This window comes from Eubalaena glacialis, chromosome 2 (genome assembly GCF_028564815.1).
Source record: "Eubalaena glacialis isolate mEubGla1 chromosome 2, mEubGla1.1.hap2.+ XY, whole genome shotgun sequence".
Classification (NCBI taxonomy): Eukaryota; Metazoa; Chordata; class Mammalia; order Artiodactyla; family Balaenidae; genus Eubalaena; species Eubalaena glacialis.
The window spans coordinates 182,939,053-182,965,544 of record NC_083717.1 but is presented as its reverse complement, the minus strand read 5'-3'; the positions used below and the strand labels follow the sequence as shown (position 1 = coordinate 182,965,544).

The window sequence follows — 26,492 nt, the reverse complement described above, 5'->3', positions numbered from 1 at the left end:
TTTTACAGGTGAAGAAAAGGAGGTAGAGAGGTTTAGAAACTTGCAAATATCACATTGCTACTAAGAGGCAGGACCTGGACTCACAATCCAACACCCACATCCTTGACCACTATGGTAATGTATCTCAACCTTTTGTGATTTGCAACCTCCCATTAGGAATTTTCTTAAATTGTATGACTATTTGCGCATGGCATATGATTGATTATAAATTAAGGTATTTATTTATTACTGTGATGGTTAGTTTTGCGTCAATTTGGCTAGGCTATAGTACCCAGTTATTCAGTCAAACACTAATCTAGGTGTTGCTGTGAGGGTATTTTGTAGAGTGATTAACATCTACAATTAGTTGACTTTAAGTAAAAGAGATTATCCTCAGTAATCTGGGTGAGCCTCATCCAAATCAGTGGAAAGGCCTTAACACCAAAACTGAGGTTTACCTGAGGAAGAAATTCTCTGGATTGCAGTGTCAGCTCCTGCCCAAGAGTTTCCAGCCCGCTGCTGACCTGCCCTACGTACCTCCAGACTTGCCTAGCCAGATCCCACTACCGTATAAACAAATTCCTCGAAATCTCTTTCTCTCTGTAGATGTGTCCTACTGGTTGTTTCTCTGGTAGAACTCTAATACAACTCAACTGTTATTTAAGATTATATTAAAAAGTTCATTTAAACATAATTATTAATATTAGTTGTATATATAATTTAAAATCTTTTTGCCATTTAATAAACCCTGCTGTTTAATTTACCTTAAAAAGATATAAAATAAAGTATGTTTTTTTTCCCCACAAATTACTTGATGTTTGGTTTGGGGATCGAATAAGTAATAACATGTGAATACATTTAAAGATGTCTGTGTCAAAAGTAGACATAATTGCTGTCATGCCCATATGCTTGAAATTATTGCATCTTACTTTTTAGAAAAAAAAATTGCTCTGTTTTTATAATTTTCCAGTTTTTTTTGTAAATGGTGAAAGTCTCAGGCTGTTCTTGGCAAGTACTTCTTTGTATTTGACGTGGTAGGGGAGGAAGGTTCCAACTTCTGACTTTAAAACTGATATTCCCACATCCTGTGAAACCCCTTTGCCCTGGTCATTCAGTCAAGGCCTCTGTCTGAATAGATGGGTATAATTCAAAATGCTGTACATTGCAGGTTTGGTGAGATTTCTGATATTAAGCACCTGAACCTGCCAAAATGGTAGCCAGTAGCCACATGTGGGTAATGATGCCAAAAACTCAGCCTCTGTGCACTGGTGCCGAATCAAATCTCAGAGACAGTTTTGGGTGAAGTAGAAAAGGATAGCTTTGTTGTTTTGCCAGGCAAAAGGGGACACAGTAGGCTCCTGCCCTCGAAAACTGTGTGTCCCAACCCGGGAGGATTTGGTGAGGAGTTTTATAGCAATGGTTCAAAGGTGGGGTTGCTGATAAGATTAGGGTGTGTGCCGGAACTGCACTCCTTTCATCTGGTCTCAGGTAATCTCTGGATGAGCTTTTCTGGTTCCTTTAATCTGGCCTCAGGTGGTCTTCTCTGGAATGAAGAATCCTGACATCTTCCATTTGTTAGGGGTTTTAGTTCTATAAAGAGCTTAAAGATATTGTTATGTGCATCCCTTGAGGAACCAGGATCCTGCCCCAAGGCTGCACTATTGTTTCTTGGCTGTTCTTCCCTTGTCTCTGCATCCCCTCCCTTCCCTGATTGCAACTGTTTGAATCTGCCCTTTGGGACTCAGGGAAGATCACAGAAGCTGGGGTCTGTTCCCTACAAACAAGGAACGGGGGACACAGAAAGGCTTCTGTGCCCAGGAGCCCCATAGGGTCCTGCTCGGTTTCAGTACTAAGGCCTGGAAATGTGGCTAGTGGGACTGAGGAACTGAATTCTAAACCTTACTTAATTTTAATTAAAGTTTAAAAATACTCGATTTATTTCTGGAAAAAAGGTAAGTATATCTCAAGTAACTTTAGTATGTGAATCTACTATTTCAACTGTAAATTTAGTGAAACCTAAATACACATCAGGTATTTCCAATGAAAATTCAGCATCCAAATAGAAATTTACACTAAAGGTAAAATACACATCACATTTTGAACTTAGTATGAAAAAAAAGTAATTCAAAATATCTTTCATTTTATATTGAAGATACTGCATTAGACTGTCGACTGAAGTAAAGAGGCAAAATGTAAAAGTTGTGAGTTAAGTTCTGTTCTGGGACCTTACTGAGGGCTACAGGCCAGGAGGCAGCCTCTCGGATAGCTCTGAGGAACGGCTCCATAGAGGTCAGGGAGGAGCCAGGAATATATACGAACTTTTTTGCTGTGGAAGACATTTGTAGTCGAGCATGAAAAGGTTACTGCTCATCACAAAGAACAGACATCTCAATGATTTTAGTGCTTTTCTACGTTTGGGAAGATGTTAGAATCTCGGGGTCACTGAAATTTTTCCTTAGCTATGTTTCTTATTTTTCCAGGGGCCAGTGTATCCAAAGCACAGAATGCTTCCTGTTTTTCTCCTTACTGAATTCCCCTCAGGGTGCACTGTCCGTGAGCCACTGCAGTGGCTAATGGCTGGAATCTTGTAGAAGTGGAACGGCAGGCAACATTTTTTTCTTAACACAACAAAATACATTAGAAAAACAAATTTCAGCAGTTTCTTCAAACATTTTAAAGAAGCGGCTACCATAAATGTAAAATTACATACGCGCCCCACATTTTATTTCCAGTGGCCAGCAATGACCTAGACGGCGTGGCAAAGAGTAAAAGCCCCCCAAATGGTGGCTATCATTTGTGTGATAGGAATGGGAACGATATTCCTTTGTGAAGATTAACAGTGCTTAACAGTGAACGTTGAGAATTACTCATCCTGATTATACAGTACCCCGTTTGTTTTTGTAAGCCCCTCAAGTTCTTTTTGCAACATGAAAAGCTAGAAAATAACAATTCTGGAGGAACAGAGGTAGCAGCTATTGTAAGGAGAGGTTTTAGACTCGTCACTTCAGGCTTGGTCCCACACCCAGAAATAGAAAACTGTGCCAAGTTTCTAGACTCCCATCTCAGTGCGTGCCCTATGGCAGCTCCCAGGACCTGCGGCTGACCTCGCTGCGCAAACCTGCGCTCTTTCCAGAAAACTTCTCAATTTCTTCCCAAAGGAGAAAGGCCTGAGTCTGCGAGGCTCCGGCGCCACCGACCTCCGCGCTCCGGGTGCGCAGTCCAACCCCAAAGGCGGCTCGAACAGCACAGTCGCGGAGGCGGGCGCGCCGCGGGAAAACCCCAGGCCGAAGCCGCCCAACGCCTGCAGGGAGCGGCGGCTGAACAGCGAGCCACCCGAGTAGGCGGCGGGCGGACCCAAAGCCGGAGCCGCCAAGCCCCCGGCGGGCAGAGAGCAGCTCAGGGCTCAGCAGCCGGAGGCGGGCTCCACGCCCCTTTCGAATCCCGAGGAGGGGCTGATGACGAACACAGGGAGCGACGGACGTACACACGCCCCGCGCTCGCACGACAGTACGTGCAGGGAGCGCGAGGGAGCCTCGGTCCGTCACCGGCGCGACCAGCGTTCCGCCTCCTCCACTCTCTGCGCTCCCGCCACCTCGGCAACCCGACGCCCGCCTACCGCCTCCGTCCGAGGCCTCCGCCGCTGCGAGGCTGGCGGCTTCTCTCCTGTCTCTTTAAATGGTGGGGCCAACGGGCCGCCCCTGCAGCTGCTGCCGGGGTGGCCCCGCGCGCCGCTATTGAGGGGCGAACCAAGATGGCGGCGGCTTTGGCTCTGTGAGGAAGACGGAAGAGGCGGCGGCAGCGGCGGAGGAAAAGGGACTCCCGGTAGCCAAGAGCGCTCGTGCGCCAGGGGGCTCTCGGAGTCTCCCGCGTAGTGGTGGCAGCTGCAGCAGGACCAGGCGTCGGTCGGCTTGGGACATTTGAAGCTGGGGAGCGGAGCGCAGTCCCCGGCTGCGGTGGCAGGGCCAGGTGTAAGGAAGGAAAACATGGCGGCGGCGGCGGCCTGAGGAGGCGGCGGCGGCGGCGCGGGAAGCAGATTCACGGAGATCATGGCGGAGGCGGGAGCAGGGCAGTGAACGGCGCCGCGAGTTCCTAGCGCGGCGGGGCGGGAGGCTGCGAAGCGCTGCGCGGCCCCCTCGGGGCGGCCGGGCTTGCCGGGCCTGGACAATAGCGCCGAGGAGCCGGAGGCGAGGAAAGGCGGGGGCCAGAGCTCGGGCCCGGCGGCGGGCCATGCGGGCGGCAGCGCGGCCCCGGGGTGGCCAGCGGCGGCAGTGAGGCCGGGGAGCCCTCCGCTCGTGGGCGTCCTCTCGCCTCGGCTCCCGCCTTCCCCGGACCCCCTTCCCGGGCGACTCCGGCGGGGCCTTTGCCCCGGCCCCCGGGCGGCACGATGACCGACACCCGGCGGCGGGTGAAGGTTTACACGCTCAACGAGGACCGGCAGTGGGACGACCGGGGCACCGGGCATGTGTCGTCCGGCTACGTGGAGCGGCTGAAGGGCATGTCCCTGCTTGTCAGAGCCGAGAGCGACGGTGAGTGAACCCCTCGCGGCGGGACCCTCGCCTCGCCCGCGCCCGTGGGCCACCTGCCCGGTCCTGTGGGGCTAGCGGCCCTGAGAAGACGGAGGGGACGGAGGCGACGGCCGCCGCCTCGGGGGAGACGGGCCCCCGGCACCCCTGTCCTCCCGGAGCTGCCCGGAGAGCGCTCCAAGTGTTTCTTTCTCTGAGCGCCCCGTCGCACTTGTGCGGGCCCAGGCGGAGCCAGGCGCGTCTGAGCGGTGCCGCCGGGACGTGTGCAGAGGTCGGGGGCCTGGGAGCGGGAGCCCGGACCGTGCCGTTCTTTGCACTAGAGTGACCTTGAGAAAGCTACTGATCTAATCGATCTCCTGTCTTAGTTCACGCGTCTGTAAAGCAGGCACGAAACTTTTCTCGGAGCTGAGAAGGTTCTTAGCTGTTTCACTTTTTGGAGCATAAACATTTTGTTGTGCTTTTCTTTTTCTTCTTCTTTTTTTTTTTAAACGTATCATTGCTGCATCTTTCCGATCCTGTTGCAGGTTCGCAACCCTGGTTCTGGGTCTGGCAACTCTGCACTCGGCAGAGGAAGTGCTGCTTTGCCGTGGGAAGAGAGATTTGTGTTCCCGCAGCGTTAGTTGTCTTTTTCATTAGAAATGCAGAACTTTGTGTGTAGTTTCACTGGGTAAACGGCCTGCAAGTTTGGAATCATTTTATCCGAGCATTTTGTCCGATTGCTTAAATGTATATTCATAATTTGGTTCAGCTAACAGGTGGGGAGAAGTTGACAGAAACCTTTAAAACCTTTCGAATCTGCCCTAGTGATGCATATGCTTCACATATTTTGAAACAGCCCTTCAAGATTCAAAGACCAAGTTGCTTGAAGATAATAAGTGTTTCACATTTTTAAAGACTTAACTCAGTTTAGGGATTGCCACTTCCTCTGGTGGCGTACCATGAATTTCCCTTAAAGAAAATGTTCACATCAGGTAAAACTTTTTTCAAAATAGTTCCTTCTGAATTTGAAAATCTGCCTTGTAACGATAGCCTATAATTTTATGGTAGCTAACTGAGTTTATTAGTTGTAGGTCTGTATCTAAATTATTACAAACTCATTTCAAGGACCTTTAATTGGACTTCCTACCCAGAATTCCAATTCCACGGAAAACAAGTAAGACTCGCCATTCTGTAATTAAAGACTGTAGGGACATTGCTTTTCAATTTGAATTGAAAGAAAAATGGTAACTTGGAGTATATTGCCCACAGATTACTTTGTAAGCCTCCCCAAGATAACTTAAAACTGGAGAAAAATTATTTTTCCTTGGAGGCATTTAAAGGGTTTTGAACACATTGGGTAAATTTTTCTGAGGCCTATATTATTTGTCTCTTAAAATACAAGTTTGAATGTGAAGTGTTCGTGTACTTTTCTGTATGACTATCATATAGTAACCAACTACTCGAACTTCTATGTTTTTGCTTGTTTGGAAAACTTTTTACATAGTGAGTTGGAAAGTATAGGCTTTATAGGTTCAGTTAATCATGTGTAGGTTTGAGATGAATTCTTTGAAACCTCATAATAATTTGAAATAAGACATACCTTCACATCATGTGTTTAATTGGACTCATTATACAAAGTCCTTTGTTTAAAGTATTTTTAAGCATTAAGTCTTAATGTCATATTGTCATTGGGAATCATACTCTTCTAACACAATAATATAGGAATCTCGGTTTTTTCCATTTTTATCTAATAGGGAAAGAGCTGAAATAAACTGTGCCATTGTTAAATTTACAAGTTGTTAGGAAAACTAAATCCAAAGAGTAGGCTTAGAAAATTCCAGGATACTTGTGAAATACTTTGTAAATAATCTTTAATTTGATGATTTATGGGGTATTTTTTTTCCTAACAGGAAAACTCCAAATAGGAATAATAGTCAAAATTTATTGAGTATCTACTGTGTGCCAGAGATTCTTCACTTGTATCCTCTGGTGTCCTCTTGGTGTAGGTACTGTTATTAGCCGTATTTATAGATCAGGAAACTGAGGCTCAAAGAAGCTAAATAACTTAAGATCACGTAGCTAGGTTAAAAAGCAAGGAAGATCAGTGTTCAAACTGAGGTGGGGGAGAGGTGTCAGGGACTGAATAAGACTTCTAGTCTATGACTTGAAACTAGTATTATTAATTATTTAATTACCATCATTAACTGTTTACAGTGTGTTTTAAATCCCCATATTATTGTCTACTTGCATTTGCTGCTTTATACTTAGATTCAAGGTTTATTTCAAAGAAAATGAAAACAATTTTTAGCCTAAAGATGTTTAAAATTATAGTTTATCTCCAAGCCACATGTAGGAGTTTTGTATTGGCTGCTAGCTTGGATTATCCATTATTGTGTGCTTCCCTCATTTTCCATTACAGGATAATTGAGAACTTTCTTTTTATTGTGATGAGCAAAATGGAAAGTTGTTTCTGGTATTCCATAAAATGAGTCATTTATCTTGTTAGAGGAGCGTATACACTTATCTGAAAATCAGGAAGGAAATTTCTGAATGGAAGTACTTGTGTCTTCCCTGTTACAGGGCACATCTCTCTGGGTATGTATGCCCTTCCCCTCGGGAGCTGAGTGCTTGGCAAATCTGTAGCTCTCCTAGCCTTGGAGGAGAGATGTCCCACTAAATTACTGAGCCCATTTTCTGGATTGCATCCTTATTCAGTAGGTTCCTACTGGCAGATATGTTGTAGGAACATATCCTTTTTTAAAAACGAAGGTAGATTACCTCATTACCTCATAGCCATGTACCTGCAAAGTTCCATCTTCCAATAAAGATTACTTAGTATTGTTTTTTTTCTTCTCCCAGTTTATGCTGTACCTGCTAGCTCGCTGAAATGAGGGTAATGATGTCATCCTTTACTTACTCTCTCACTTTATGTTCAAATCATTCTACTTTTTTTCTCCATTATTTTTACCACCTCCACCTGCCAATTTTAGAATTGATAAAGAAATTGGAATTTCTCCACACACTGAAGGATGTCTTTGAACATAAAATCATGTTTATACTCTTTATTCTGGATTATTTTGCCAACCATCAAGAATATTGTTCTTATATTTGGTTTTCACCTTAAGTTTTATAAAGTATTTTTTACGTTTCATAATGGTTTTAATTCTGACTTGTCTAGTCAAAGTTAAAAAGATTTCATTTTCACTGTTATTTGAGGCATGAAGAAATGAGACATGGGGAAATGTTTTTTTCAAGGTAGTGCTGCTAGCTAATGGTAAAAACTGGAATCTTCCTCTTGATAGAACTTGGTTGTAGGTAGATCTGCCTCTACTCCTACTATAAATAGAAAAGGAGGTCAACAGTTTGGGTAGGAGAGTCTGTTTTGTTTTGTTTTGGCTGCGGTGGTGAGAAATGAACAGAGATAGCATCAGCACTTTTTATGTTATTCTTATAAATCAGTAAGTAGTATATAATCTTGCATATAGTAAGCACTCCAAATTTAGCTACCAAGAAGAACCCAGTGTCAGTACTGGGAGAAGTATTTCACTTTGAAAAGTTGATTTAAATGTGCTTTTTTTTCTCTTGTGTAGACCTACTTTGTGGAAAATTAATAGGCTTAGGATAACCAGACCCTTATTTATCATCTGTTGCGTGTGATAACTTTTGAAAGTTTGAGGGCCATTGGCTACATTGGGTATAACTGATGGGGTTGGAGTGTAGTGAAGGCTTGACACGGGGGTGGGACCTTTTAACATAATTCTACCAACTTTTTTCTTTCCCAGGCCTTCATTTTAGGTTTTAAATGCCATGTGTAATCTGTGGTCCACAAAATTGGGAGGGTGGGACCTGGAACACAGACCTGCTATAGGTTTGAAACATACACTAGTCTCCTATCTAGATGAGATTTTGGACTTCCATTAATTCATTTTGATGGTGTTCTCTTCCTACTAAAGAAGCATAGTACCTAAGCTCTTGCCCTTAGCTTTGACCGTTGATAATGTCAATATACTGGAAAAGCCAGTATATTGCCAGTAAGGTTGAACTGCTTACTTAAGAGCAGCAGACCTGGAAGCTCTTCATTCTGAAATCCTTAAGTATTTATCCAAATCTGAACCAAGGTCAGGATCTAAGTTTCTTAACCCCAAACCATATACTCCCATATTACCCAAATCTGGTTGATTGGTTGGTATTGAAAATAAAGCCATAAAATTATAGAAACTATAATATATCATTTCTCCAGTGAAGGGAATTGTTATCTTCTGAACAAGTGAATTTTCCAGCTAAATTAAACTGTGTAACAAGATTAAAAAATCTCAACAATTGTCATGGAATATTTCCTAAATGCTATATATTAGAAGGTTTTTCTTAGGCAGTCTAATGAGCCTGTGTTGGTTAGCCTTTTATTTGTAATGTGTTTCTGGATCATTGTTATCAGTACTAATTTTTCTACTATTCAAGATTATAGTGATGCCAGGGAAATGATATTCTGATCATGCTGTTAAAAAAAAAAGTATTGAGTGCTGGTTATGTGTTAGGTTCTGGGGTAGGCACTTTAATATAAAATTTCAGTTAATATTCAAAAGCAACCCTAAGAGGTATTATTTTTTTCTAACCATAAGTCTTGGTGCATTGATTCTTTGATTGGACAGTTCTGGGGTCTTTTTTTTTCTGTACCCAGCCAGAAATCTAGATTTTTTTTTTTTAATGTAAAATCTTTCCATTGTAAAAGATTTGCATGAATTTAGTGTATGAGTATGTTTGGTAGAACTAGGAATCAAACAAGCTGTCTGCTGGCTGGATCTATACTACAGGCACTAGTTTTAAGTTCTCTGATTTCAGCTCTTCAGATGAGACTTCATTCTGCATTCTTCATAACTACCCTCCCCCTATCCCTGGAGGTGTTTGTTTTGTTTTGATAGGGGTGTATTGGGGGTTTCCAGCAGGATACTAGAAAAGTTCAAGAGGAACCAAGATGTGAAGTAGGGAGGGAACGTTTTTAATGACCTAATTGTTTATACTCATAATTGTACTGTTTGTTTTACTGTCACTTTTTCTTGCTATCAGTCTATGACAGCTTTACCTGTAGTTGTCTTGGTGATGTTATGAGTGGCATTTCCCCTTCTTTACCATCGTCCCCCCATTTCCTTAGTGTACAGATCTCCTTTTTATCGGTATATTTGGGGCCTCTATTTGTGTCAGGATATACAGATCTATCTCATCTAAAACTAGCATAGTATTCCACTGTATATATTGAATTCACACAGTACAGTGTTGGTGGCATAGAGTAACATTTCTCAAATTTTTTCCCTCAGGATACCTTTATAGTACTAAAATTGAGGATCCCTAATAGCTTTTGTTTGTGTTTAAACAAGAAATATCTATCAGTATTTACCACATTATAAATTAAAATAAGACTTTAAAAATCTTTTCTAAAACAAGAATTCAGTGACAAGAATGCCACTGTTTTACATTTTTACAAATCTCTTTATAATGTCTGGCTCAGTTTTTTTTAAAGTGTTCTTTTCTGCTTCTGCAATCAATCTGTTGCACTATCAGTGTAGACACTGTGAGAAAAATAAGAATGAAAATGGCAAATAATCTCTTACTAATATTATGAAAATAGTTTTGATTTTTCTAGGCCTCTTGAGATCCCCACACTCTCCAGCTGGCTCATACATTGTTTCTAGTTTTTTTTGCCTTTACAAACACTGCTAATGACATCTGTATTCATATACTTGGCACCTGTATGAGGGTGTAGGATAGTTTCCTAGGATTGTTGGACCAAAGAGTCGTATGTGTTTAGAAGCTTTGTAGATAAAGGTAAATGACCCTCCAAAAAGGTGGTGTTGATGTTCAGTTTTGGTAATAGTAAATGAGAATTAAGGACCCTCTTTAGTTTTTGAAGAAGTATATGTGCAAATATGGCCTTGCACGCCTGTCGGAATCTTTGGGATGGACTCTGACAAGCATTTGCTGTGCAGGAGTATTCTTTAGTTCACCTGAGCGTGGCTGATTTTGCTAGTGGTCTGAATGATAGATTCTGCAGTGACAAACTTAGTTACATGTATTGATGCATTCCCCTTAGCTACATCAATCTCTCGATTTTTGTGTTTCCATATATCCTTCCCAGTCATTTCAGGTGGGAAGTGGGAAGGCCTTTCTCAAGTCTTGATATTGGGGTTTGCTATGTAGGCTTGTCTTTCTCTTGTCTGTGTGAGTGTCTTTCTCAGATGTGTGAGGAGACGGTGTCATGGTGGGGGGGTGGTGGTGAGAATGAATTCCTCTTGGAGGATAAAGGCATCTATTTCATTGGATAGGATGAATGTGTTTCTCAAATTAATTGGGGTCGGGGGCTGTTTTACATATGTTTCAGTTACTAAGATATACTGGATCTACCCATTATCAAAAGCATGTATGGAATCTAAGAAAAAAAAAGTCATGAAGAACCTAGGGGCAAGATGGGAATAAAGACACAGACCTACTAGAGAATGGACTTGAGGATATGGGGAGGAGGAATGGTAAGCTGTGACAAAGTGAGAGGGTGGCATGGACATATATACACTACCAAAAGTAAAATAGATAGCTAGTGGGAAGCAGCCGCATAGCACAGGGAGATCAGCTCGGTGCTTTGTGACCACCTAGAGGGGTGGGATAGGGAGGGTGGGAGGGAGGGAGATGCAAGAGGGAAGAGATATAGGAACATATGTATATGTATAACTGATTCACTTTGTTATAAAGCAGAAACTAACACACCATTGTAAAGCAATTATACTCCAATAAAGATGTTTTTAAAAAAAAAAGCATGTGTTCCCCTTAATGAGAACTTTAACTCCCTTCATGTCATTTAAGGTCTCCTATTAAGGAACATTTTCCTCATTTCTCCCTTTGTTATCTCTGCTACCATGATAAATGCCTCACACCTACAGTTGAACTCTACATCCCCTCCCATACCCACTTATTATTACTGGGATGGAACTACTTTTCCCAGTACTGTAGCTGTAGCAATCGATAACAAACTTGTTGGGGGGAAGGATTGTGTAAATGCATATTAACATTCAGCTGGATCTTTTTCTTTCAATTGATTGGATAAGTGCTTATAACTTTATTCAGTAGAAACTAGGAGATGGGAGTGGGGAACCTAATAGATGGACTAGGAATAAAACTAGAAATGTGTCTTTTCATTATTATCTTACTTAGTCCCCCAGTTAAAAGGCTGTTTCCCATATTCCAGCCTCTACAGCCTACTGACATCTTAGGGAACATGGTATTTGGGGACCAGAGCTGGACTTCCTGAAGTTATGTCTTAGACTAAAGCTATTGGATATGACTGAAATGGTTTCAGGAGAGATGCTTCCCCCTGACATCTTGAATGGCCCAGGAAAAAGAAAAACTTACTAACATCAGAAGCTTCTAGTATGTGCTTATTCTTGTTTTAGCCAGCACTTTGGGAGGGAACACTTCAAACTTTGAATTTGTGATTGATTTTTCCTTTCTAGTCATCCTAACACTGTAACACCGAGAGAGTTTTGAAACAAATGCAAAAAAAAAGGCAAAAAAACTTGTACTCAAAAAATAATAGTTGGTGTTTTGTTTTAGCAGTTGCCAAGTCAGGTGTGTGTGTGTGTTTTGGTTTTTTTTTTTTAATTATTTTTTTTTGGCTGTGTTGGGTCTTCGTTGCAGTGTGCGTGCTTCTCATTGCCGTGGCGTCTCTTGTTGCAGAGCACGGGCTCTAGGGCACAGGCTCAGTAGTTGTGGCGCACGGGCTTAGTTGCTCTGCGGCATGTGGGATCTTCCCGGGCCAGGGATTGAACCTGTGTCACCTGCATTGGCAGGCAGATTCTTAACCACTGCGCCACCAGGGAAGTCCCAGGTGTGTGTTTCTTGAAATCACAACTTGAAGTGATAGCTCCAGCCCCTATGCCATGTGTCATTTTACCCCTTCTCTTAAACTTAAAAAAAAAAAAAAACTTTTTAAGTATAATACATCAAAAAGGTACACAAATCATAAGTATTCAGCTTGATGAATTTTTCACAAAATAACCAGCACAAAGATGAAGAAACAACATAACCAGCACTCTGGAAGCCTGCTTCATGTCTCTCTTCAGTCACTATCTCTCCCCTTCCCCTCAACAACCTAACTTCTAACACCATAGATTAATTTTTGCCACTTTCTGAACTTCATGTAAATGGACTTACAGTATATACTTTTGTCTGAGGCTTCTTTCATTTATGTTTATAAGATTCATACACATTTTTGCATTTACATATATTTGGTTCATGCATTAACATTGCTGTATGATATTCCATTGTATGAATATTTACACTTTAGCTTTTTTTAACAGAATTCACATGCCGTCTCATTCAAAGTGTATAGTTCAGTATTGTCTAGTATATTCACAGGGTTATGCAACCATCACCACAATGAGAGACCATTTTGTCCTCTAAAAGAAATCGTGTACCCATTAGCAATCACTACCCATTTGTTCCGCCTTCCTCGCAGTCCTAAACAGCCACTAATCTACAAATCCTCTAAATTTGCAAATTCTGGACAATTCATATAAATGCAGTCCTAAAATATGTGGTCCTTTGTAACTGGCTTCTTATGTTTTCAAGGTTCATCTGTTACAGCATGGATCAGAACTTCATATCTTTGTATAGCTGAATAGTGTTTCATTTTGTTTACCCATTCATCAGTTTTTGGACATTTGGATTGTTTCCACTTTTTTGCTATTATGAATAATGCTGCTGTGAATGTATGTGTACACAAATTTGTGTGGGCAAATGTTTTTGTTTCTCTTGTATGTACCTAGGAGTGGAATTGCCGGTAACTCTAACTTTTTGAGGAACTGCCAGATTTTTCCAAAGTGGATGCCTTTTTATATACTACAAGAAAAATGTATGAGGGTTCCAATTTCTCCACATGGTTGCCAGCTCTTGTCATTGTCTGTCTTTGATTATAGGCTTCCTAGCTGGTGTAAAATGGTTATCTTTTTGTGGTTTTGATTCGCATTTCCCTAATGACTAAAGACGTTGAGCTTCTTTTCATGTTTATTGTCCATTTGTATATCTTCTTTGGAGAAATATCTATTCGGATCCATTGCCCATTTTTAAATTGAGTTATCTTTTTACTATTGAGTTGTAAGAGTTCTGGATGCAAGTCCCTTATCAGATATATGATTTCCAAATAATTTTGCCCATTCTGTGGGTTCTTTTCACATTCTTAACGGTATTGTTTGTAGCATATAAGTTTTTAATTCTGATTATGTCCAGTTAGCATCATTTATCAATGATGTCCGATTTTTTTCCTTTGTGCTTTTGTGCAGTTTGACTTTTAAGGTGGCATTACTTACTCAGTTTGGTTCTATGACATTGGATCTCTTGCATCTTCTGAAATATGTTATAAAGTAATCCATTTGTTTCACTCTATTATTTATGTAGTTTTCTGCAGATGGATTGTTTTTGAGGACATGATATATTTCAAAGTAGGGTTTTTGGAATGTATTTTCTCATAGAAACCCGTGTTTTGAATATGATTATATGCCATGACTCATCTTTTAAAAGTTTGATCCATAATGTACCTGACATACTTTGTGATTTCATTGGGAAATAATAGGGTGCAATTTTTGTTCTAGTAATTAAACAACAAACAGTGAAAGAATATTTACAGAGATAGTTGGAAATTTTAATACTTTTAAGGGACTCTAGACATTGAGTTCGTTTGCTTGCTGCTTTTTCTTGTTATAAATATATCACTAGACAGCTCATAATAATTACCAAAATAAAAATTCGATGATTGTGCATAAAGAAAATTAAGGGGCACTGGAAAATTTATTTTGATTATTCTGGCAAAAGTTGGAAAAATGGGAAGAACAGTAATCAGGCTTCCTCCAGAATGTGAGCATATTTGTCTGAACCTCAGTGAGCCAAAAATAGTAAAAAGAAAAGAGCCTAAAGAAATGGGGTGTTGGGAGTACTGGTGGGAAAAATAGGGAGACTGTTTAGTTACCTTAAGTACAGAAAGGAGAAGAGACAGATTTTGGGTTAAGCAGTTCACCTGTGCTATACACTGGAAAGATTCAAGTAAAGTGGGAAGCTTTCTTGTGCACAAGGTGTTTGCAAATTAAGTCACTGCAACTTGGCAAATGCTGGTATTTTACTATATATATTCAATATCACTGAGCACCATTACCAGCACATGGTAGTGAATGGTCAGTAAATTACTAACACGGGGCAGTATCATAAAATTAGTAAACAAATTTTATCATTAAGGCAAAACTAGTCAAATTTGGAAATGTTAAGAGTGCCCTTTTCTCAAGTGTCTAGCCACTATTTGGAATGGATAAAGCAACTGTTAAATGTAATATGAGAAGAGTTGAAAGCTTTGGATGAGAGACAGCTGCAGAGAAAATGCTTTTTCTCAAGTATTTTGGGTCAGAACTTGGCTTTAAACTGGAATTGGTTGAGGAGGGGAGAGGTATACATTTAGTCTTAAAATTTGCTCTTTGTGGAGACATACAGATGGCCAACAGGCACATGAAAAGATGCTCAACATTGCTAATTATTAGAGAAATGCAAATAAAAACTACAATGAGGTACCACCTCACAGCAGTCAGAATGGCCATGATTAAAAAGTCTACAAATAACAAATGCTGGAGAGGGTGTGGAGAAAAGGGAACCCTCCTGCACTGTTGGTGGGAATGTAAATTGGTGCAGGTGCTATGGAAGACAGTATGGAGGTTCCTCAAAAAACTAAAAACAGAGTTGCCATATGATCCTGCAATCCCACTCCTGGGCATATAGCTGGATAAAACTATAATTTGAAAGGATATATGCACCCCAGTGTTCATAGCAGCACTATTTACAATAGCCAAGACATGGAAACAACCTGTCCATCGACAGGTGAATGGATAAAGAAGATGTGGTACCTATATACAATGGAATACTACGCAGCCGTAAAAAAGAGTGAAACAATGCCATTTGCAGCAACATGGATTGACCTAGAGATTATCATACTAAGTGAAGTAAGTCCGACGGAGAAAGACAAATACCATATGATATCACTTATATGTGGAATCTAAAATATGACACAAACGAACTTATCTATGAAACAAACAGACTAGCAGATATAGAGAACAGACTTGTGGTTGCCAAGGGGGAGACGGGGTAGGGGAGGGAATGAGGGAATGGATTGGGAGTTTGGGGTTAGCAGGTGCAAACTATTACATACAGAATGGATAAACAACAAGGTCCTACTGTATAGCACAGGGAACTATATTCAGTATCCTGTGATTAAACCATAATGGAAAAGAATATGAAAAATGTGTGTGTGCATATATATATGTATAACTGAATCACTTGGTTGTGCAGTAGAAATTAACACAACATTGTAAATCAACTATACTTAAATAAAATAATTTTTTAAAAAATTTTGCTCTTTGTCACAAAGCAGTAGTTATTTTCTAATACCTTGAGTATTATGATACTGCCAGGGGAAAAACAGAAATGTGCAAATTAGCTTATTCTGAGAAGTAAATTGATAATTTGAAGATGGAGAAGTGTGATTCCTGTATTAAACAGAAATATAAGACTTTCTGGGGCTTCCCTGGTGGCGCAGTGGTTGAGAATGTGCCTGCCAATGCAGGGGACACAGGTTCGAGCCCTGGTCTGGAAAGATCCCACATGCCGCGGAGCAGCTAGGCCCGTGAGCCACAATTACTGAGCCTGCACAGGCGAGAGGCCGCGATAGTGAGAGGCCCGTGCACCGCGGTGAAGAGTGGCCCCTGCTTGCCGCAACTAGAGAAAGCCCTCGCACAGAAACGAAGACCCAACACAGCCATAAATAAATTGAATGAATGAATGAATGAATGAATGAAATGTAAGACTTTCTGAAGGTGAATCATAATTTGGGGATGTACTGGGGCAATGGATCACATCCTTGATGTTTTCAGACTTTTACCAATGAATTCTTATTTTCGGTCTTGAGAGAGACCAGATTTTATTTATAATGCTTATTTGCATGTTTTAAGTTATTTCTCTAAATAATACTGTATATTAGAGATTTAATCCCAGATCATCTGGCTTCCCACTGTGCTGTTTCACTACCTTCTGCTGCCCAGGAGTTGTTAGATTTCTATTACCATCTAGTGCTCACTCTTTAGATGATCGTGTCTGTTTTGTTAAAAGTAAACATGTATAAAGCAAGCATTTCTTAGGTTACAGGCTATTATATTTAAATTTGTATTGTTTTAAAATAATATTTCCTCAACTAAAGTTGTATGTGCATCAATCCTTCAAAAAAGGAAATGTGTGTGTAAGGGAATATAATTTTGCTGCTTTACAGTTACATAATGGAATGTGTTTGTTTTTTTTTCCCTCTTTCCTAGGTTCTCTACTTTTAGAGTCCAAAATAAATCCTAATACTGCATACCAGAAACAACAGGTAAAATTTTGAAGATGTTGTGCTTTATCTTGCATATTATCCTCTCGATTTGGTGATTAAATGAAAATTTGCCATCTGATTTCTTACAATGAAAATTTTGGAGTAGATTGTAAGATGCTTTGCCAGTCTAATTCTAAAATCCAGTTCTACCAATCTATATGTGTAAAGCAATCATTTTAAATTAAAAAAAAAAAACGCTTCAAGTTAAGCTAAGTTCTAGATATTTGACTAACTGAGCCTTATTCTCAAAAGTTAAAACCTAAAATGACACAGTTTTCTTGTTTCTACCTAAAGAGAATTTAAAAAGTGACCACTGATGGAATAATCAGCTACTAACACAACTAAATGGTACAAACTCCTTCCTTCACTATTGTAAATGCTAGTGCAGGAGGAACATTCATATCTCTATACAGCAACTCAGTATAAATACGAATCTGATTTCTTATATAGCCTGACTGGGACCTTATAATGATGTAACAGTTTTTTAAGAACTTTCAATTTGAGTACACTCTCTTTCTTGTACCCTTCTGATGCAAGAGATATCTGAAAGTAAATCTCTCACTTAATACTTAAAAGCATTGTCATCAAAATTGGTATTTATTCAGAATATACCCATGTAGATAATACTGAGTGCTTTACAAAGCCAGTGAAATCAGTAGCAGTTCCCTCATTGCCCTGAAGGTGCATATATAAAATAACTTAAAGTAAAATATACTACCAACACATTTATATTTATATTACTTTATAAATATATAAATATATAACTTTATAAATAAATTATAAAGTGCTTTGCTTCATCATTGACCATTAAAATACTACTAGATTGAAGTTAGTTTTATTTTGCACATAAGATGATGCCTAAAGATTGTGGCTTGCTTGAGGTCACACAGATAGTACATAGGAAATCGGATATTTACTCCTAAATTTATTTAATGGTGATTTATTTGTCCAACAGGTATTGGTACAATATGAAATATTTTCTTGATGGTTCAGTGGTCTGTTAAATACACTTTGTTGCATTTGTTGTTCTTAAGAAAACTCTCAGGTTAGATTGCAGTGGCTGGAGACTAGAGTATTATTTGGTTTTGATATTCTATACTTAAATTCACGTTTTGAGTTTTCAGTCAGCTGAAGAGTAAAAGCACATCCTAAGAAAAAGAAAAGATCAAGTCTATTTTGAGGATGAATGAACATATCTGTATGTCTTAACCTATAGGTTGTTGGATGATAAGCAAGCAGGATGATTTGGTGAAAATTAGTCTCTTCAAGGAAAACAGAAGAGTAATTCCTAAAAATTTTCAAACTTATGAATTTGTCAAATGGATAATTAAGAGCGTATTTCTAGCTATGCCCTGATGTAAGCCTCCAAATGATTCTGAATATACATCGTAACAGAGTAGTTGCTTACAATTGTCTTAAACTTATCTTATTACTAATGTGATAGTGGTTTTAGACTTCTTCCAATAGATCTTACCTTATTACTGGTTTTCAAAACAGTATGATCCCATTTATTTAAAGACGAAACTGAGGCCAACTGACTAATTTCTGACATGTTGATCTTACAATGTTAATGTAAATTATTTTGAGCTGGAACAGCTACTCAGTCACTGGAACAGATTGCTTGCCTGGGATCTATGATCTCTTGAAGTTCTTGAAGATAATAAAAAGGGGTCTTTGAGCTCTTTTTTAAAATTCTGAGTAAGACTTGCGGATTTATCCTCTTAGTAATGCTGCACAGCCTAATCAGAGGATTGTTTATTTACTTCTGGCTGGCATCACTTTAGTTCAGTAAGAGACTATTGGTCTCATGATTGACAGTTAAATAATTGACTGAACAGAGTAAATATGCAATTTAGCAGACAAATTTTTAAACATGGGATCCATTTGTGTACCATAAGCGGTGTCCTTATGAGGTACTGAAAAGTATTAGAAATTACATAGATCTTTTAAGATACCTTAAAATGTAGGCATGTTTCCTCCTCAATACAGGAACTTTTATCATTTCAAAAGATGCTCAGCCAGCCTTGGCTTGGCTCCTTTCAGTTACTTATTAAATTATTTTTCTTTATATTGTGTTCACATCTAATTTCTACTCCCAATTCGTCTCTTTGGACCAGTTTGAAAAAGGCTACATGGTAGCTGTTACATGAGGCTTCTTTTTCAAGTGTAACTCTCCCTAGTGCCATTCAGAAATTCTTAATATGATTCATAGATCCCTCTGGAAGAAGGCTCTTTTTTGAAATGGTTAATTGCTATGAAAGTGTATGTGTTTATTTATAGTCAGTAATTTCGAAAAGATACCTTAGACCCTATAAATATTATACCATGCATATTGTAGAATACAGACTGTTTGTACTACAGGAAATATAAAGTGGTCTCAGTATTATAATTGTAGTGTCTTGCTGAGATTACATTGTAGTAAAAACTGTTGAACTGTTTATTAAACTTACTATCATTAAAAAACCAAAAATTGGTATGAAATGAATAAAAGGGTGGTAGGTGGTAGGAGCATCTTGCTTCTTGAACTTTGGTAAAAGTTAAAAAAACCTCTGTCCAGGTAAATGCTCACATATTACAAATTTAGCCAATAATTTCAGGGGCATCATGGGCCTCAAGTGCCCCAGGTAAAGAACACCCGATACTGAAAATTAGAGAGGAGGAGGAGCTATGTTTATTAATCTCATCCTCCTAACATGCCCTTGTTATTGAATACTCAAGACTTCCTCTTTGAGTGTTTTGACTAGAGCATAAAATGTAACTTAATGTGCAAGCAAAGGATTGACATAATGTTTAGTTTGTATCTTTTGATATATTTAGATTGTGTGCTCAATTTGTAGTGCTTTTCATATATTGGTTCAACTTCTCCTTAAGGAGAACGTTTTTTTCATTTTATAGATTGGATAAAGTGAAGTGCAAAAAGGCATTGGAAATTACTGACATCAATGTTGCAAAAAGTAAAAATGAGTACTGTTCTCAATTCCCTATTGCTTTGTTCATTTGCCTTATACTTTGAAGTAGTTTGTGATAATATATGTTAATCATTCAGACTTCTTTTCTCTCAAGGACACTTTGATTGTGTGGTCTGAAGCAGAAAATTATGACTTGGCCCTTAGCTTTCAAGAAAAAGCTGGATGTGATGAAATTTGGGAGAAAATATGTCAGGTAATTTTAAAAATCAGAAAATCAACATGCTTTCTTTTTAAGCATTTTGTTTTTTGCTGTGCTTTATGCTAATGCCCCAAATTTTAAATAGAGACACATTTCATATAGATCTTCTAAATTCACTGCTGTCTGTGAAAAGCTTGATTTATAGGAAAGTACAGTTTATTGACATTAATCTACCCAGCCCAGACCTTTTCTGAACTGCAGTTTTATATCCAGCTACCTTTGAGAGCTCCTCCCTGAGTGCTAACTAGCATCTCAAATTTAATAGTCTAAAACTGAACATAATCTCACAGAGATTTGTTCATTCTCCTAGCTATCTCTCTTATCTCAGTAAATGCCACTCAGTTGCTGAAGCCAGAAACGTGTTTATCCTTCCTTCATCCTCTATATCCATTCAGTCCCTCAATTGTAAGTCTTAATCTTCATTTTCATTGCTATTAGTTTACTAAGCCACCATCATTGCTTGCCTGGTTTATTGCCTTCATCCTAAATCTGTACCACAGCTGGAGTGATCTTTTTAAAAATGCAAGTCTGATCATGTTACCCCTTGTTCAGTAACTTCTTGTGGCTCTTGACTATCTCTTCAACGTCATCATGCATGTTCTCAATTGATTCTGGAATTCCCTAGTGGTTCTAGTACCTCAGTCTAGTGATAAAATCTCCACAGTCTTTTGAGAATGGTCATTTTTTATGCGCTCTGATGGCTAAAGCCACTGGTTCTTGTTATGGACTTATTTAGACCATTACATCCTAAGGACACGTTCTCTATCTTCATGTTTATTTTATCTGGAGAATAAATAACTTTCAGGAGATTCTTTAATTCATTGGTTCTCAAGGTGTGGTCCTCAGACGAGCAGGATGAGCATGACCTGGGATCTGATAGAAATATAAATTCTGAGACCCCCATCCCAGATCTACTGAATCAGAAACTATGAGTAGGTACGAGTAATTCTATTTTAACAAGCCCTCTAGGTCAGATTTTCTCTGTAAAGGGCAAGATGGTAAATATTTTAGGGTTTGTGGACCATACAGTTTAACAGCTATTCTGTTCTGCTGTTGTACTGTGAAAGTAGCCATAGATAACACATAAATAAATGGACATCATTCTCTTCCAGTAAAATTTTATTTACAAAAACAAGTGGTCGCCAGGTTTGGCTCGTTTGTCAACGCCTGCTTCAGGTGATTCTGATGCACCCTGAAGTTTAAGAGCCACTGCCTTAAGAGAAGCCACAGTGCTCTTGAGGCACAGTTTCTCCTTAACTTGCAGAATTTATTTCTGCTATATAATTCTACTCAGCTGTGTTTTTCATAAATTAACCTGCCTGTTAAGCTGTCCCTTTCCTTCTCTTAACATGTGAAAAACTAACATTTGTATTTATGCTTTCTTCATGTTTTCTTTGCTTTCTGTCTCATACAGTTGTTTTTACAGCATGTTCCTCTAGATATTTGTCATGTGGAGTTCTTCCATAGAAAGAGAAGAGATTAATGAGCTCAGGGTGGTGCTGAAAGCACCCGTTATTCAGACAAATCTTGTTCTCTTTCACCTTTCTAAGATGAACAGTCCCACCCTGGACACAATCTTTTATTAGGTCAATATTTAACTCAGACCTGGACTCAGTCTGTTACTGTCATGCCTGGCTCTCCTTTAAAATTGTCAGAGCTTTATTATACTTTTCCTTAGTCTGTAACACTATAAATTTTTCCGGCATTTTCTCTTGGGGCACAAGTAGTAGTACTTGTATACTTTTCTCTACAATAACGTTCCTGGGAATCACTGCCTGCTTTGTTGTTCCTTTCTGATCTTCCCCTCCCAACTTTTACATAGTTTATGTTCAAGATGTCACTTCTCAATGACTCTTAAGATCCTGACTGTACTTCTCAATTAATTTCTGGATCCTGGCTTATTTTGGGGAATTTACTATATTTTGTTCTCTGAGATCTTATATGTTTCTCTGTTTCTTGAACTCATCATTTTTTGATCTAGAAACATCTAAAAAATCTCCCCATTTTCTAGTACTCTCCTTGATAGCAGTTATGTCTGGGTGCATCTCTTTTCCTTTTTATATCTTTATGATCTTCACATTCTCACTTTCTTCGTATCTGTCCAGATTGACTTCTGAGATTTATCCTTTCTCATAAGTAAAGCTCTCTCTTCTAGCTTAGTCTACTTTCCTTTTTAAATTTTCATTCTTCTATTGCTTCTCTTCTGAAAGTAAGACTGAAACATATTTGTCAGATTATTACAGTTTCACCATGTTTCCCTGAGCAGATCAAATTCCTAAACACAGGTCTTTTTGATTACCTGTTCAGCCTTTGTATTTGCAAGTTAACTCCAGAAGATGGCATTTTTCATTATAATAAGGGCTCTCATCCCTTATCATTGGTTTTGTAAACAAACCCCTACCATTTTTCTATAGGTAGAGCCATAGCTTGAATAGTAGGAGTCTAAAGCTGTGATGAGATCTTATGTAATTTTTAAAAATCCAGGGCCAACTTGAGACCATGCCAGGTAAGAGCTGTGAATGTGCCTAGCCTCCTTTTAGTGGCGCTGCCCACTGGGTTAAGGTCAAGACGGTATTGCCTTGCAGCATTTTTCTAGACTTAGTCCAGGACTTCTTCCCTTCTGGTATCCATCAACATCTCTTAACCATGCTAAGCAATTTAAGTTTGTTGGTCATTTCATATAAGGCCTAATTTTTCCATCCCTTTGCCATTCAGCTTGGCCTTTTGGGCTGGTTTAGTGGCAGTGTCTCAAATTACAGGGCCAAGATAGCAAAACTCATTTCATTTCAAAATACGTCTTTGACCTTTTGTAAAAATTTTCTTTTACCTTAAAATGTATTTAATGGTGAAGACTGTAAGTTATCTTTTTATAATTAGAGCCCCTACACTGACATAAAGTTGGGGTTTATGACAAACTTTAGAGCTTCTAGGGGATCATGAGAGGTATAGGTTTGGGTGTGTAGAAAGGAGAACTTCCATGGTTTGGTTACTTTAAGCAGGTATTCTTAGGGGATAGCTCTACTACACATAGGTTGCAGTTACTTTTTATGTGGTTTTATTCTTGTGTGGGTGCACTTGTTTCCCACTCAGTTTTTCTTAATCATCATTTTGGGCTACCAACCAGCGTCTTCATACCAAATCAGTGACCTACTTTGGTCCAAAGCCAGTTTGTAAATGCTCTTGGCCCTTGGTTTCTAAATTAACTGATATTAAATATTTTTCTTATTGCTTACAATTACATATATTTTCTATGGTCACAGCATTTGTTTGAATTTTACTTAAACTTTGAAGAGTTTGGTGGCTCTACCAGAGCACAGTGCTAGGAGTGTTTCTGAGATTTGCCCTGGTCTGTTGGAAAAGAGGGCCATGGATATAAAATGTGAGTGGATGTTTTACCATCAGGCCTCTATATATTATGCGTCTGCAGGGCACTCTAAGTCACAGTCACAGTTAGTTTAGTGGATCTTTAGAATGTTTCCGTTGCTGGTAAACCTTGTACTTACGAGAAAGCTCATTCCATTTCTGAACTTTGAACTTCCTTCCTTAAAATTGAAAGTGTATGTTATTTGTAGAAATGTGTTTAGAAAAGTAGGCAATTGTGTCGAGCTTTGTTTTTTTTTTAACATCTTTATTGGAATATAAATTGCTTTACAATGGTGTGTTAGTTTCTGCTGTATCACAGTGAATCAGCTATACATATATCCCCATATCCCTTCCCTCTTGCATCTCGCTCCCACCCTACCTATCCCACCCCTCTAGGTGGTCACAAAGCACTGGTGTCAAGTTTGAAGACTTAAAGTTTGTCTAGTCTTAAACTTGAAAATTATCATTATAGTTTTCTTATAACATCTCTTTTATCTAAGAATATCATTTAGATTTGCTTTGATTATATTTTGTCAGCTATCATAAATCTTGTTTACTAGGTTCAAGGAAAGGACCCATCAGTGGACATCACTCAGGACCTTGTAGATGAGTCTGAAGAGGAGCGTTTTGATGATATGTCATCGCCAGGTTTAGAATTGCCATCTTGTGAATTAAGTCGCCTTGAGGAAATTGCAGAACTTGTGGCATCATCTTTACCTTCCCCCCTGCGTCGTGAAAAACTTGCACTAGCACTGGAAAATGAGGGTTACATTAAAAAGCTCTTAGAGCTTTTTCATGTGTGTGAGGATTTGGAAAATATTGAAGGACTGCACCACTTGTATGAAATTATCAAAGGCATCTTCCTCTTGAATCGAACTGCTCTTTTTGAAGTTATGTTTTCTGAGGAATGTATAATGGACGTCATTGGATGCTTAGAATATGATCCTGCTTTATCACAACCACGAAAACATAGGGAATTTCTAACAAAAACAGCCAAATTTAAAGAAGTGATTCCCATATCAGATCCTGAGCTGAAACAAAAAATTCATCAGACATACAGAGTTCAGTATATACAAGACATGGTTCTACCTACCCCTTCAGTCTTTGAAGAAAATATGTTATCAACACTTCACTCTTTTATCTTTTTCAATAAGGTAGAAATTGTTGGTATGTTACAGGTGAGTTAGATCATTCTTTTTTTTCCTACTTAAAAAGATACTGATTGCCTTCAGCAGAAATAATTTTCTGTTCCTTTTAGGCATCCAAATTGAATTTTAATTTTTGTCTAAAGGTATGTATTTTGGTGATACTACAAGAGACTATAATATATAATACTGTGGGACCAGAAGGTTGTGTTGGATTAGGGATGATAAATGTAATTTTTAAAAAAAAATCTAGCTTGAAGAAATTATAGGAAAAGGATCTTAATGAAATGCTTGAATGTGGAATTTTAGGGATATTAATCTATCAGTTATGCATAGAACAGAATAGATTGGAAGAGGAAAGAAAAATAAAAGAGAAGCCAAGAAATATGTCATTATTATAGAATACAAATTCTATAGCATTTATAGAACTCCCAGGTAATTATTTATTAGAGGTACAGCAGATGTTGGCAAGTTATAGCTGCATGTCTCCCTACCAGAAGGCATGCTCTTGTAATGGATGAGAGTGTGGGGAGGTTAGGCTTGAGTATGAGTTTCAGCTCTGCCTGTCACTTAATAGCTATGTGGCTTGGGCAACTTTCTTAATCTCTTAAAGCTTCAGCTTCCTGATCTTAAGTTGGTGATATTAGTACCTACCCTATAAGGTCATCTGAAGATTAAATCAGATGCATGCTTATAAAGCATTGAACATGATACAAGACTCTTGAGTATTATTTTAAAGTATCTATTAATAATTGCCTATTAAACTCCAAATTTTCTTTTTATAGTATGCCCAGTCTCTCGGGTGTGGTGTGTTAGGGTGCTTGCATCAGAACTGCCTAGGATGCATCCTGGATTCTGCACATAACACACAATCCAAATGTCTGAGCTGGCCGGTAATCTGCATTTGTAAACACCCCCAAAGTCAGAGAATCTCTCAGTAAATTATCCCATGGTGCATGAATTAGTCTAGTCCAGTTGAAATATAAGTTTGCATAGTGCGAAGATTTGCGAGTTGCACACTTCCTGTGTGTTTTGTTTCTTTATGCCCAAGATATTGTAACAATAACAGCTATGTGATATGATTTGAAAGCTATTGTAAGACCTTACCTCAGATCTACAAATAAAATAATTATTTGAAACCTGGATTTGAATTTTAAAAAAAGAGGCAAATAAATGTCAGTAAGAGCTGCTTGGTAGCACATGTTATGAGTAAAACAGTAAATTTAATTTTTGTCTGTTCCTTTTTAGAAAATTGCTGTATTTTCAGTGACCCTGGTTTTATCACCGTAATATATATATATATATGAATTTAGATAGAAAAGTCAGTTTTACCAAAACTGCTTTCCTGAAGCTAATGATTAAGTCCAGTTCACGTTGATTAATTTGACATGTTTTCCATTCATTTAAGACAGACAAATAATATAGGCAATACAGTCTGGTAAGTACAACAGTATTCCTTGACATAGTGTATTGTGATTGATAATGAAAGAAGGGTGTTCTGGTACCAATTTTCATTTGTTCTTTGCTAAGGAACTAGTTTTTGCTAGCTACCTAATAGATCCTCTGCTCTGGTCTAGTTTTGATTCCTGGTTTCCTTGGATAGTCCTAAGCACTACTGGTCCTTTTCGTTAGCTCCACATGGTTCTCATTTTGTTATATAGGGATTTGTCACTTCTTTGTTTTCTTGGTCTTCAGACCTGTAAAATGCCAGTTTTACTCATTAAGTATGAATAATTTCAAATTGTTAAGTCTTTGTTTCCCTACAATATGCTCTGTAAAATGCAGGCTGCCAATGCTGTAGGTCTTTCTGTTTCTCTTGATGCTGAGCATTTATATTCAAAGTGCTGCTATGAAGGAAGGAGAGTTTTACAAATTTTTTGACAAGGAGTAATTAAA

The 26,492-nt window shown here is 38.8% G+C and overlaps 1 protein-coding gene across 4 annotated transcripts in view; it reads left to right on the top strand.

Moving 5' to 3' along the window:
* Window positions 1–3,482: 3,482 nt before the first annotated feature.
* PPP4R3A (protein phosphatase 4 regulatory subunit 3A) overlaps window positions 3,483–26,492 on the top strand; it is a 38,438-nt gene continuing 15,428 nt past the window's right edge. For 3 of the 4 annotated variants that reach the window (XM_061181178.1, XM_061181177.1, XM_061181179.1), the window contains exons 1-4: window positions 3,483–4,505; window positions 16,865–16,920; window positions 19,984–20,082; window positions 24,012–24,629. In XM_061181178.1, coding sequence (XP_061037161.1) covers window positions 4,364–4,505; window positions 16,865–16,920; window positions 19,984–20,082; window positions 24,012–24,629 — 915 coding nt within the window. In that variant the 5' untranslated portion in view covers window positions 3,483–4,363. The remainder of the gene's footprint in view (window positions 4,506–16,864; window positions 16,921–19,983; window positions 20,083–24,011; window positions 24,630–26,492) is intronic. The other variant, XM_061181181.1, reaches the window with a different exon arrangement.